Source organism: Antrostomus carolinensis, unplaced genomic scaffold (genome assembly GCF_000700745.2).
Source record: "Antrostomus carolinensis isolate BGI_N321 unplaced genomic scaffold, ASM70074v2 scaffold11752, whole genome shotgun sequence".
Taxonomy (NCBI): Eukaryota; Metazoa; Chordata; class Aves; order Caprimulgiformes; family Caprimulgidae; genus Antrostomus; species Antrostomus carolinensis.
In genome coordinates, this window is record NW_010300200.1 from 9255 (window position 1) to 23832 (window position 14578).

Consider the following 14578-nt stretch of genomic DNA (forward strand, 5'->3'; position numbering starts at 1 on the left):
CCTTGACAGTCAGTGTGAAGAAGGGAGAAACAAACCGTGCCTGTTTTACTGTTGCATTGGGTTTACCTGCACTAAGTGGAAGGCTTATGTTGTGATGCTGATAAATTGGATGGCTCACAGGCTATATAGCATTTTCCAAATCCCCATGATGTTCCTGAGGTGACCCATCGTGGTGCAAACCCTTCTGCTTGTTCAGACTGTTACAAGTTGATACTAAAAAAAAAAAAAAAAAGCTATCAGAAAAAATAATAATTACACCCTCATTACTTTTGCTTCTTATTCCTCCTTTTCTGTTTACTGTATTTTATTTATAGGTGTTGATTTTAAAATCAAAACAGTAGAGCTAAGAGGAAAGAAAATTAGATTACAAATCTGGTAAGTAAAACAAACATGCAACCAGCAGTATGTTTTAATTTTTATGTTCTAGCATGAATTAATATGCTTATCTAATACTATTAACTGTTATAAGCTGGTTTAGCTCTTACCCTATTCCTCCTCTCCTCCAATCCCACAAGACTTTAAGGAAAACCAGCTAGTTCTTAGATTTTTGTGAGGGTAAAGGAGGAGAAGGAGAGATAAAGTCAGGAATAGGACATTAATGTAATTACTGAAGTGTTAATGCATTACAGAGGTCTCAAGCCCCTTTTCCTAGAATGATTTCACCTACACAAGGAATAGGAGTTTTACAAACAACAAAAGGTGACTGTGTGAAATAGACACTAGAGAAAGTACAGTTGTTGGTTGTTTTAATTTCTGGACTGTTTAAAACTTAATTGTAACAGCAATTATAAAACAACTGTGAAATATTTTCTAAACAGTTTTTCTAAAATTTGGTATAGGCAGTGCTGTTTCTTTGGTACTATATTAAATAACATTAACATGAAGGCCATTCAAGACTAATTAAATTATATTCACTCTAAACAGCACTGAGAAGTAAAATGAATCCATGCAAATAAGACTCAATACCTTAACTGGTACCGATGTCCTGCTATAGAAAGATCAAAGACTGAGCTAAGCTTTTTCTTTCTGGAGTAGATTTCATGTTTCCTGATAATGATTGTCCATGTCAATGATTAATACTATTTTTATTGTTTAGAAATTATTTAGCTTAAGAGCTCCTTTTTTTTTTGCGGAGTAGTAAAATACATACACATTGTTATGAGAGAATAAACCAGCTGTGTTCTGTACATTAATCTTATATACTACTATGTAGAAGCTTAGCTTTGGTTTATTAACAGTGTGTGATGCGTAATTGGCATTGTAGTTAAACTGTTAAAGCTGCTAACAATCCATAGAGGGGGGGAAAAAAGCTCTAAATATATTCATTGTTACACTTTTGGGATATTCTGGTGGTTTCTCATTCTTAACTACATGGATGCAGTGAATTCAGCTTACTAACTCCTCTTGGCAGGTCACCATCAACTCTGTTTGTCACACCATGTGTCTGTCTTGCTTCCTTCTGAGTTAACTGCTGCTTCATCTTTGGTATCATCAGTCACCTAACACTTGAATGTTAGTGGCATGTCTTCATCCATCATCTGTCCCTGTTTGGAAACCTGTGACCACAAGGCTGGCAGTTGAGCCAGTCATTGTTAGCCAGGGTCTGCTGGAGCTCACAGAGGTAACAAAAAATTCTGATATGGAGATGCTGCTGTATACCTGATAAGAATTCTTGCTATGAAATGTGCTAAGCTTATAAAACAATTTCTTCATGTTGAATAAATACATTATAGGAGAGATGTTTTGTTGGAAAAGAGATGTTTAAACCATTATTTTCCACATATTGAGAATATGCTAGTAGGATATAAGAAACTTTTACGACTAAAAATTGATAGGTTGCTAAAAGGCGACCACTGCTTCTATGCGAAGCCCTGTTAAAATGGTGGAGAAAACACAATGTAAAGAGATAATATTTTAAAATATGATAAAATCCATGAACACAACGTGCTGCTCTTAAGTGTCACTTTCTCTCCAACAGTGGCTGTTAAAATGCTGTTCTTAACCCTTAAAACTGTCTTGGCATACTTCTGATTTTTTGGAAAAGCAATTGGATAACCACTGCTTTTGCTAATTTGTCCTGAACAATGTTGTGAATGTTGTTGGGCCTATTTATAAACTCTTACTGTCATAGACTCACTGAATCATAGAATCATTTTGGTTGGAAAAGACCCTTAAGATCATAGCATCCAACTGTAAACCTAATGCTGCCAAGTCCAACACTAAACCATGTCCCTAAGCACCACATCTACATGTCTTCTAAATACCTTCAGGGATGGTGGCTCAAACACTTCCCTGGGTAGCCTGTTCTAGTGCTTGATAATCTTTTCAGTGGATAAATTTTTCCTAATATCCAGTCTAAACCTCCAGTGGCACAATTTGAGGCCATTTCCTCTTGTCCTATTGCTTGCTGTTTGGGAGAAGAGACTGACACCCACCTCACCACAACCTCCTTTCAGGTAGTTGTAGAGAGCGATAAGGTCTCCCCTCAGCATCCTTTTCTCCAGACTAAACACTCCCAGTTTCCTCAGCTGCTCTTTATTTAAAGTACCCTCAATTGTTAGATTAAAAGAGGAAAGCACTTTACCAAGTCAGACACTTGGAAGTTTAGAAATAGAGACTTAAGCTGCATGACTGATCCTAAGTGAGTGTCCTTTCATACCTGCACAGAATTAAGGTTGCCTCATACTTCCTGGTAGCCTTATATACAATAATTACAGTAACTTTACTACAAAAAAGTGTTTTATTTGGTGAACAGATAATTTCTAAAGTTTATGCTTTTCTGTTTTGTTAAAATGACTAAGGTTACATCTCAAAGCATCAAAGTGTGATTATTTTTTTAGTGATTTGATGACTCTACTTCAAAAATCAAACAAGAACAGTTTAGAAAGAAAGTTTACCTTTGGTGTTTTTATGGTCACTTGACCTGTCTCTCCACTGACCACTTTAGCAGCATGAATGTTCTCCAGAGACCTCTACCACTTCAATTTTTGAAAAAAACCAGCAGTTTTATGTTTAATATATTGACCAGTTAGGTGTGCAGGACATCCTTTTGAAAGGAGATTTCACACCTGCTACTGTTAATAAAGTAGCATACAAATTGGACTAATCCGTATTCCTTTTGCAGTGCGATACTGTGCGCTAAGGATTGCGTCTGCCTCCAGCTTACCTGTTCCTACCTGGTCCCTGCTGCCCCACAATAACTCTTCCCCTATTTTTGTGACTTTCGGCCAGAAAACAATCACCTCCTCCTTACATTATGAATTGGTAGAGTGGCACTGAGGATGCAGAGTAGTGTCCATCTTCTCTGTGCCATCTGGAACACTAGTAGCCCCACTTGGGCTGCCGGAAGTAGTAGGCACAGTGAATCTGCTGCTGCACTGCAGTTCTTGGCTGAAACAAACTCATACGTTCTGTGAGAAGTAGCGTGTGCGTGCAGCTCAGGCCGTGGGGTAGAGTAACCAGAATGACTGGATAGCCCAAGTGTCCCAGTGAATCTGAGCATCTGTGAACCAGTGTTTTTTCAAAGGTTGAAAGCTAGACCAAATAACAGGAAACCCACTCAGGCTTTGAAGCATAGGTGTGCCGGGAGTTGCTCAGCGGGACAGTAGAGTGTCTGACTGTGCCCTCTTACCTGGGTAATCTGGGCTGACACAAGCAGCAGTCACTTCTGGCTTCCCCTCCGAAAGGACCTGGTTAGTGGAAGCTGTAGTGAGTGCCCTGCCATTGCAGCCAGTTCCCTGCTGGGGAGCCAGAGGGGCTCTCTGGTATCTCTACAGGTTTAATGCCCAAGAAAGTCAGTGACCTGGCAAGAAAACAGTCTGATTTGCTTCTGAAGGTTGTGCTTTCACAAAAACTTCACATTTTGATAGCTCAGCATTTTCTAATGGACAGTTGTTGTCTTGGAAAATCTCTGGGGCTGTTGTCTGAGGAAAAGATCACCTATCCTGGAATATAACAGTGTAGTTCCTTCTGTTCAGTACCTCTGAAATAAATTATTTCATGTAATAAAGTATTTTAAATATATTTGTGTTTATTATGGGGGGAAAAAGCTCAGCTTGACAAGTGGAATTAACCTCTAAAATTACTTTAAAATATTTTTAAAAAATATTACCTGTAGTTTCCATAAAGGCACAGAGCATATGAAGGTGTTAAATTAGTGTTAAAATTTTATTTATGTTTAAAAATATTTTCCTTTCTATTGCCACTTCACACCACCACCCAAAAAATTAATTTAACCTCAGAGCCAAGGGCAGTTTTGAGTCTGTCTATGTGTTTGTTTCAAGCAGCTGTTTCAGATAGACACAGAGAACATATATGTAAAAGAAAAATTATCCAAACCTATTTTATTTAAGATAACTATATTTGTATTGTATTTTATGCAGTTTGAAATAGTGAGAATATGACAAGTCAACACCTGAAAATGGGCTTTGTGTGTCTTTCTATTGGCTTTTGTTTGGTGTCATGTTTGTTTGTATTTTTGGAGCGATGTCTAGTTTCTGTTTTGGAAGCAGAAAAAGGGAGTCAAGCAGTGAGGTTTTGTTATTGCAGATTATAGATGGTCAAGGAGTCATACCCTGTATGTTTCCAATTACAATTTAGAAATACCAGTGTTTTTCCATTAGAACAATTTCTTGGAAAAAAAAAAATCAGTAAAAGAAAGCTACTTCTAGCATTAAAAAAGGAGTAATCCATTGCAATTTTTTGAGTGTTGCCAAATCATTGATCAAGTTGTAGTAATTTATTACTTGGACTTCTGGCATTTGAATTAAGTTGAACCGACTTATTCTTTCAATTCTGACCAGAGCAAACGAAGAACTAGCAGCACTTAGAATTGCTTAGGAAACTGATGAAGTTGTGTACTATTAGCCCAGTTAAATAATGCTCATTTCTTCCAGCTTTCAACTAGTACTTCAATAGCTATCCTTACTAAACTACTCCAGCTGCAGGAGTGTAATACATCAATGAAAACAGTATAACAAACTTAATTACTTCAGCACTGCACATGAAAGGAAGGCTTTTAAGTTGGTTATGCTTTTAATATTAGCTCTGCATTAGGGGTTGTCATCTTTTCCTCAATATTGGCAGAATATACTCCACGTTTCCATGAAAAAGAAGATAGCACCTGGTAGAAGATCAGGTTTTCCATGTGAAAGATCAGCTTGATACTTTTTGCAAACTGAAGCTTATTTAGGTAGCTTGAGGTTGCATTCTAAACTTACTTATTGCAGAAATAGTTTTCCAATTTTCACCTCCCTAATTCAAGGCTAGTAAAATGTTAATGTAATGTTAGGGACTGCAAATTCAACTTATTTTTTCCAGTTTTCAAAGGAAACAAGGGTTAGAATATCATGCTTACGATCAGAAACCTCTTGACTGGTTTCATTTAAACTTGGGCGGCAGTAGAGGCATTGGTTGTGTGAAGTGTGGGGAAGTCAATGACTGAGAGCAAGGCAAAGAAAGTCAGCCATAATCCACTGTAATTAGTGTGACTGGCAGGTGACAGTCAGTGGCCATCTGGCCATTTAACATATGTAGTGGGCAGCTGGGCTGTCCATGGGTGTTTTAAACTGGCCACAGCATGTGATGTGTCTCAATTAGCCAGCAAACCAGACTACCGGTTGTGTGATATTTGGGTGAGCAGCCTCCACAAAGGGGTACAGAGGGGAGCAGCAGGGGTACAGAGGGGAGCAGCAGCCTGGGAATACTATATACTTCTAAAAAGTCTGAGGGTGTTGTGGGGTGAGGAGAGGCTGATAGTACCAGGTAGACTTGGAGACAGAGCACTCAGCAGGCTAGGGGAAACATGGAGTTGGAGATAGCTGGAGTGGCAGAGTATAAAGTTGCGTAGTTGGCTCCTTTGCCTACCCTGAGGTTTATCCAGTGTGTTGATGACTGTCTTCAGAGAGGGCAGTTGGACATTAGTGCGTTTATTTCCCATCTGTTTTTCTAAGGTATGAACTGAGTGATCTGGTACCCTGGTAGCCCCTCTATGATGGAGTTGCTGAAGATCCTTAGGCCCGACCTGAAGGCAGAGACAGGTGACTCTGAAATAGCCCCTTTATTTCTGTTTTCTAGTAGGAGCACAGAGAAGAGGGGGAAGACCAGCCATCAAAAAAAGCATCTTTTTCCATTATTCTAGGCAAAGCTAAAATTGATGCGTTCTTCCACATCAGGTATACCCTTCCACGTGCTGTCTAGTTATGGCTGCTCAGAATGATGGGACTAGAGGGATCCCATCCTTAATACTCTTGATCAGTAGGCTGGATTAGCAACAGACAGCAGGTGCTGCTCTACAAGGTCGTAATTCTGAGAAGTCTGTTCATAAACACTAAAGCAATGTTATCCATATGTGGAAAATCAACGGTTCATACTAGAATTTTTCATGGACTGAATGTCTAAAGGACTTTTCAAAAAGTAAATCTGACCATAGCAAAGAAGTAATGGAAGAGAGAGTTTCTTGCTCCAAGAAATACTTATATATGTAATTTCAGCTGCCAGAACTTGTATTGCTGTAATAAAAATGCCTCATTAGTGACAAGAAAGCAACCAATTAATCATCTAAAACTGGTCTGAAATACCACTAGAGCTTGACCTTATTGAAACAGGCTACCTGTTTTCACCTTCTGTAGGGTCCCAAAGGTTTGTATGAATGTAATTCTGAAGTTTTGAGCAGAGAATGAGATTTGAATAAAAATCGATGTGATGAGAATTTGTTCTTTTCTGCCCCATATGGCAATGCCATTGGCTTGCAGTGAAGTAGTAGTCATTTTTCTACAGGTTATGAAGCAGAGGTTTCAAATCTTTTTCTAGGACACCTCTTTACTTTGTGAAATCACTATCAAAGATTTGTTGCTTTCAAGTACACTTATTACAGTTTCAGGAGAAAGTTTACTACTTCACTTTCAAACCTGCTTAGTTAAAGTACTTAAAGATTTTGTGAAAAGCAAGATAAGTTTGTCTTAGTTTATTCTACTGCTTGTTGTGCATAGACTTTAATATAATTAATTCTTCAGGAAATTTGATGTGGCATTTTGTGAATGTGACTTTTTTTTGGTAACAAGTGTTTTGGGTCTCCATTGTTAGTCCCATTCCCAAACTCATCCTCCTCCTCCTTTTGTCTAAAATGTGACTGTTGAAGAGAGTTCCTTTTGAACCTTTGAGTCCCAACACACATGCACACATTTTACCCCATCCACTCTTAATTTTGATCCATCTTTTGACTTGCTGTAACAGTGAAATTTCAAAATTATCCATTGACTCTGGGGGCTGAACTCAAGCAGCAAATGCTTGATGGCTTTGGAGCACAGTATAACTTACTTTCCAGTTGTGATACCAGTCACATTTTAAGACTTGGGGTGTGCACCAGCTATTTTTCAGTATAACTGCCAAAAATCTTCCATAAGCAGGCTTGATGATATGATTAAAAGCAATTCACAGGTTTTCCTGGTTCCGTAAAAAATAACCCTTCTGTCTCATCTGCTTTGGAATATGGACTGTAGCTAGTACGGGCGACATGGTGTCATTGCTGGAAAATAGTCTCCAGTGTAAATGCACCCTGTCTGAAATACTTACAATGCTGAAAGTGACCATGGAAATGTTATTTGAACACCTCAGATTAGTAGATGTAAGCGTGAAAGCTAGGTGTCTACTTTCAAAAGCCGTACCACATAGTGGTTGCTCACTCTTTTCAATCACTTTTGCCAGTAGCTTCGGCATTAGTTTTCAAACCATGGCTGAATTGCTGTGGTTGACTCAAAAAGGCTCTGAAAGCTCAAATTATAATGATCAGTGCATTGCTCATTTTATAGTTAGGTGTCTGACTGTGCTTGATAAGCATGTGTCCATTTATTTTTTTTTATTTTTTCAAGGCTGTTAAAAAAAACAAAACAACAAACCCCAACAACACAAACCAGCTTTATCTGCTGGTACATTTTCATTGGACAGCTTCATTCTCAGACACGTGCAGAACTCTTTGGTGGCCTTTCTTGGTGAAGTTAGTATGGGATAAGTAGTCCTGATGTGAAAACGTTTTATAATTGAAAGTACTGCTACATTTCTTTTGCCTGAAATTCACACATATAAAAGGTAAATGTTCAATATAGAGTGTCTAATGAGTGTGGGAGTGTTTTTATTAAAATGTAAACAAAGTTATTCTGTGCTTTGCAAATTGGTGAAATATTTGTGCCAATGTTTGCTGCTGCTTCTTAGGGACACAGCAGGTCAGGAGAGATTCAACAGCATTACCTCAGCTTATTACAGAAGTGCCAAGGGAATTATTTTGGTATATGATATCACCAAGAAGGAAACATTTGACGATTTACCAAAATGGATGAAAATGATTGATAAGGTAGGCCTTAAGTATTTTCTTTTTACTTTTTTTTTAAGATTTTTTTTTCTTCCCTCAGACATACTCTGTAAGACTTTTTACAGCAACGATGTGGGATTATTAAACTAATGCCAACTAATTTTCACTGAATTCTTTTAGCCAGGATGTAACATCAATGCATTTTTGCTGCAAAATGGTGTCCATTCCTGCTTCCTTGAACTAGAGTTGTCCCAGTTAGAAGTGTCAGCGGAAATCTGTAACTTTACTGATTTACCTGTGTGCTGGGGGGTGGAGGGGGAGGTTTTATTTCCTGTGAGTGAATTAAGGTCATTATGTTAATCCTTAGATAAACTAGAACAGCTAGTTATCAAGTCATGTTTTAAAAATGGAATTTAAAAATTGAAATGGAAAATTTTTGAAATAATGTTTGGGAAGAACCTTTTTATATAAACTATGTAGGTATTACTCCTTATTTAGTAGAGGAATTGCCCTTTTTAATATTGTATTTGCATTACAAAATCTTATGATTCTAGATTTAATTAATTAAAAATGTTTTAATTGCAGTATGCTTCAGAAGATGCAGAGCTTCTATTAGTTGGAAATAAACTGGACTGTGAAGTTGATCGAGAGATTACTCGACAGCAGGGAGAAAAGGTAAGAACAGGTCTAACCAGATTCCTAGTTACTGTTAGAAGCAAAACTGCTGTGGCGTTGCTGCTGACAGTCCATGGCTACTCTTCTTCAGGGTGTTAGACCTAAGGAGCACATTGAGAGTGGTGGTGTTCTGTCAAAATCTGTGTGGTATTTACTTTTATAGAATGTGCAGTTATATGTGTTCTTGATGCAGCAGTGTGTCTTTGGTCTGAATAAAGAGTAAACTACAGGTTGGCTTACACTACATGTTAGTTGGCTTTCTTGGGTCTGAAAGAGGATACAGTGAAGTCTTGAATCACAAGTGGAGATATCTCTACTCGGGACATCTTTGTGAGCCTTCTTCCAGACGTTTGCTTTTCAGTAGTATTTTAGGACAGGCAACAACCCTGCTTGATTACTTGGCTCACCTTTGTTTTCGTGTTTCTTTTGTTCTCTTCCAATTCCAAAAGTGGTAAGGAATCTGACAGAAGAACATGTTCTAGCATGACACTCATAGCACCACCTTGGTCAGGACACTGTCAGTATGGACATACGTAAACGTTTTCCTTCAGCTATCCATCATGCATTTGGCAGTGAAGCATTTTCTGTTAGAGTCAAGGTTAATTCTTATATTTGTGTTTCCCTTTTCTGTGTTTTAATAATAAGATTGAGATTAACTCATCTGAAAAGTTCTTAATTTTTGGTAATCTGCAGAAATCCACATCAAATGAAGACATGAATTTCTCAGTTTTAAGTCTGGAGAAGTGCAGCACACCTTTCCAGTAAACTAATTTTAAGTCGAAATTAGGTATATGTGACAATATTTGCTTTACCTTGGAGATTCAGGATTATTAATTGAATTAGACTTCAGTCACACATTTGTGGAAGGTTTTGGAGGGGTTTTTTTAAGGTTTTATAAGGAGTGTATGTTTGTTGTTTATAGCTGTTTGTGCCTATCTTCATGTAGTTATTTTCTCTTCCATCAGTTTGCACAGCAAATAACTGGGATGCGGTTCTGTGAAGCAAGTGCCAAGGATAACTTTAATGTGGATGAAATATTTCTAAAACTTGTTGATGACATTCTGAAAAAGGTAAAATATTCAGGTGGTAGCTCTCTGAACACTTAAGTGGTCAACGCTTAAATAATGACTTGAGGTGCTTGTTTGGAGGACATAGAGGGCGAGTGGGCATAATCAGGTGAAATTTTTGGTTAATATGTAGTGGACATGTTGTTCACAGACTCTGAACACTTCAGTTAATAAATACTTCTGTTGCATTTGGTAAAAATGTGCTCCTATTTGCTATATACTCCCTCTTTCCTAGAACTTCACTATATATCATAGCAGCTGACTGTACATTTTCCCGCTTTCATTTGCGGGCAGTTCTGTTGTAATTTGTTGTAATTGGTTTAGGAAGTGGCTTTATTTTGTCAATGCCTTGTAACTTTTTTCTGAAAGAAATTCTTAACACAACTTACTTGAATGTAGTTCACCAATAAGAACCAAAAGATCCTTAAATTGAGGCTTTGGCCGAGAGTGAACTCTTGAAACGAGCAATTTGTGCTGAGTTCTATGTAGATGACTGTTTACAGGTGATTTTTCTTTTCTTTAAGATGCCACTGGATGTTATAAGAAATGAATTGTCCAACAGTATCCTGTCCCTGCAACCAGAGCCAGAAATCCCACCAGAATTGCCTCCTCCAAGGCCACATGTCCGTTGCTGTTGACTTGTTATTCCATACAGAGTGAAAAATAGGAGTGGGAGGGTAAAGAAAATATCTGTACTACTCTGCACTACAATCATTTGGCAGTTTCTTGTTGCACTTTGTTATCCGAGTCAGAGCTACACACTAACTTGTAAATATGCAAATATGCAATCCTGTGTAGGATTCAGCTATGACATTTAATTATTACCCCTCTCCCTCACAATGGTGTTTCATTCATTGCCCCAGTGTTATAAATACTGTACAGTCAGTGGGGATTTGCCACACTTCCAGTTGAGGAGAAGGAGAAATTAAATCTATACCTATTCTTGAAATAAATGTTGTAGTAGTTCTTGTTATTATAAACAGGCAGGCAGAAGCTCTTCTGGTATGAAGATAAGTATATGGTGCTTTGCTATCTATTTTAAAGACAAATTTTTTAAAAAGAGGACTTTATGTATAAAGCTTCCATAATCTGCATTATGTTTCCTTTTAATGTAGTGAAAACATTTTTGGCTGTAGCATCCTCTGCTGACTGGATTTATTGAAAAGCTAAGTTAATTTTTTGGCAGTCTTTTATTTATTTTGTTTAATGCTGCACCCTTTCTTTGTGTACCAAGACATGACATCTGGTGCAGATCTGAGATTGCACTCTGAAATAGCATATATAATTTTCTGCGTAAGCATAAACTTGGTTGCAAGAATCTTTGAGTTTTGGTAAAAGAATGGAGATATATTCAAGCTCTAAAAGAAGGTATAAAAAGCAATGCTGCTGTCCTAGACAAATTCTTAAAAAAAAAAAGAGAGATACAATTTCCTGTGTTAAGGAATATATATGTATTTGTCTGGACATCTGTAGGGTTGGGGGGAAGGGAACTTAAGGTAAAATTATTTTCTTTCCTAGTGATGGAAGTTATTCCCATCAAGCAAATACTGTGTTAGGTTTTTGTCTGATAATGAATTTGTGAATTATATCTTTGGTATATCTTTTATTAAAATGCACTGTTTAGTTTAGCTGTGGTAAATCAGTAGTTACATATTTGAATAACGGTGTGTCCTGAATGTTGTGGTATTGAAAAAACGTTGTGGTCTTTCTAAACTAATGAAGTGCAAATAAAATTTTGTATTTATGAATGACAGTGGAACTGCACCTGTTATTAGAATGACAAGTATCAAATGATGGGTAAAAGGTAGAATCTGGAATGTGGAACAACACTTGTTTTAATTTTGTTATGATTCAGTTTGACAGTCCCTTTAGGTATAGTTAGAAGAGCAGGAGATGTTACTTGTTCACCTTGATTGCTGCTCTGTTGGGAGGGCAGCTGATGACCTAGCCCAGCTGATATCTTCAAATAGCATGTGACTGCTTGTCATACTATCTTAGCAGGTGGTCGCCAAACTATTAATTACACTGGCAACACAAGTATGAACCAGTCCTTTTCACACTACAGCTTCTCTGCTTCTCAGTCGCTGGTGCTGGAACCCATTCTGTCACTTTTGCCACTCTTCTAGCCAGAACACTGGCACTGACCAGTAAGGTATACCACTGACTTAAGCAGCTTCTCTCTGTTTTCTGGAAGGAAAAAAGACACAACAAATAGTTAACATTAAAAAAAAAATAAAAAAATTGAGCCCTTATTTCAGAGTAAGCTCTGACATGCTGAATACAATACCATGCAGATCTTTAGCACACCTGGATTTCAACTGACAAATTAAGGAAGCTTGGTTGATATTTGTGCTTATGTCTTCTGCCACCTTGTGCCTAAATGGTTTGCTTTTTTACGTAGTAAACTTACAGTTTACTATTGTATTTGTAGGATAAAATCAATTTCTAAAGCACTTGTAGGATTTCTGATGGTACTTTGGGCAATAGCAAGGAAGGGAAAATTATGGAAAATGAGTTTTAACTTGACAACCATTTTATTTTTAACTGATTTGTTTTTATTTGTACTTAGAAACTTGTGATTTTTTTCTGCAGTTTTTGAATTTAATAAAAATTAAGAAATTTGACTTAGATACACTTTCTTGTAATTCTGTGCTGTTTGTATATAGGTAGATTGGAATCCCAGTCTCTTGTACCAAAAATTAAAAATTATTGCCTTTAAGAAAGATATATTTATGTAAGAATTATTGAATGTATTTGATTATTCATTGGAAATCATAAAAAGTTCAAGAAATCCATTTGCTTTGCATCCATTATAGTATGAGACTGAAGAGGGTTTTGTCTCCTAACTTTATCTCTGCAACTTCTATGAGTTAAAAAAAGTTCATTTATGTCTTTGCTCCACCTAGCAGGCATTTGCAGTGTGGTGCAGAAAGATGGGTGGGAGAATACGGTATTCTTGCTGCACTGGTGCCTCATATGGAAGTTCAGATCTTGGCCCAACCCTTGTTAACATCTAAGGATGGATTGTTTGAATGGTCTCCACAACCATTGAGAGATCACGGGACGAAAAAAAGGGAAGATCAACACTAGCTGGAGCTGTAAGTCAGTTCTAACTTCTGTTAGCAGATCGCTGTTCTTTAGGAGCCCTGGTTAAGGGTAGCCCATTCCCACCCTTCAGGGTGTGAGGGGATTGTTTCCTTCTAATACTGGGCCCAATGTGCTTTACCGCTAAACTCGTCAGATGCTGTGAGGTTCTCTGGTCCCTGGCAGTTTCTTCATTCTGGAGGAAGTACACAGGGGTACCTTCTCATAAGCATGGCAAGCAGAAATCACAGGAGTGTCAGAAATAGGGTGGTAACATCTGCTCTAAAGTAGTGGTGGTTTCTTTACTTCCATGAAATAATGGTGGCTAGATTGTGGCCATTGAACGGTGGTTTGCCACTAATTTCAGTGTGGTTAGGATTTAATCCAGTAAATTCCTGAAATGGCACAATTTCAGTGGTATATACAGTTAGCACTGCATCTTGTATCAAAACCAAAGTTAATCTCTATCAAGACACCAATACTATGTTTGATTGTGTCCATAAAGTTTTAGATCTGCCTGTGGTGGGCATTCAGCCAGTGGGCTGAGTTAAACAGATCATTTCTTCATAGGTGAACAGAAGGAAAATAGGAAGATTGGAAATTTCTCTAGTGCAATAGTGAGTCATAATCATGGTACAGAAAAAGCTGAAAACCACTGGTTTACCAGGACATCTTGAATTACACACTTTTGTGCTGTGAGTGCTAGGGAAATAGTGACAGTCACATCTGCCTTCCACCAGATCTTCTGCTCCTGCAAAGCAGAGATACACAACTAATGTCAACATTTGGTGCTTCTGAGGAAGGAGTATGCAAAGAAGGTGGAAAAAAGGACTAGAAGTTAAAAGCCAGGATGTGGTGACTTGCTGAAGCAAATTTAGAGCTGTGTGTTTGTGCCCTTGCTGGAGATTGCAGCATTCCCTCATTTAATTTAATTTGTTACTTAAAATGTCACTGCACCGAAGGGGTGTCAGTGAGGGATTTGCCTTAATTGATTTGCCTTTTTATCATTATTATTTCTGAAAGTGACACCATAAACTGATCATTACTCGGAGTGCTAGATTTAAGCAGGATTGGGAATTTGGTAGGTCTTTCTGACTTAGGGAAGGATCTCTAGTTAATCCAGTTAGCCTTGGAAGCCAATAGTTGTTTTACGGACTAGTGCTATCAGCTGTGTAAATGGACCAGTTCTGTTTAGCTGTCAGTGGTAGCCTCAGCTCTGTTTTGTTGAGTGCCTTTTGTTGAGTGCCCTTACCTTTCTGTGTGTCAAAATCTCACTGAGATAGGAAGCTTTATAGCAGGTACATTTCTGAGTTGGGAAGGAAAGGAGGACAGGTAGGAAAAGGGGAACAGTGCAACGAGGCTGGTAAAGAAAGAATGTGAACAAAAACCTTTCCTAGAAGGGGAATGGGCAATGCAGCCCATTTCCAGCTTGGTCATTTTCCTGTAC

General features: G+C 37.9%; 1 protein-coding gene across 1 annotated transcript; it reads left to right on the top strand.

Annotated features, from left to right (window-relative positions):
• Positions 1 to 316: 316 nt before the first annotated feature.
• RAB12 (RAB12, member RAS oncogene family) lies at positions 317 to 12677 on the top strand (the record flags this gene model as incomplete). The annotated part of the gene is made up of 5 exons (XM_010163050.2): positions 317 to 375; positions 8209 to 8347; positions 8891 to 8980; positions 9946 to 10050; positions 10572 to 12677. Coding segments are annotated over 5 exons (507 nt in total), but the record flags the coding sequence as incomplete, so codon positions are not given.
• Between the last annotated feature and the right edge of the window lie 1901 nt (positions 12678 to 14578).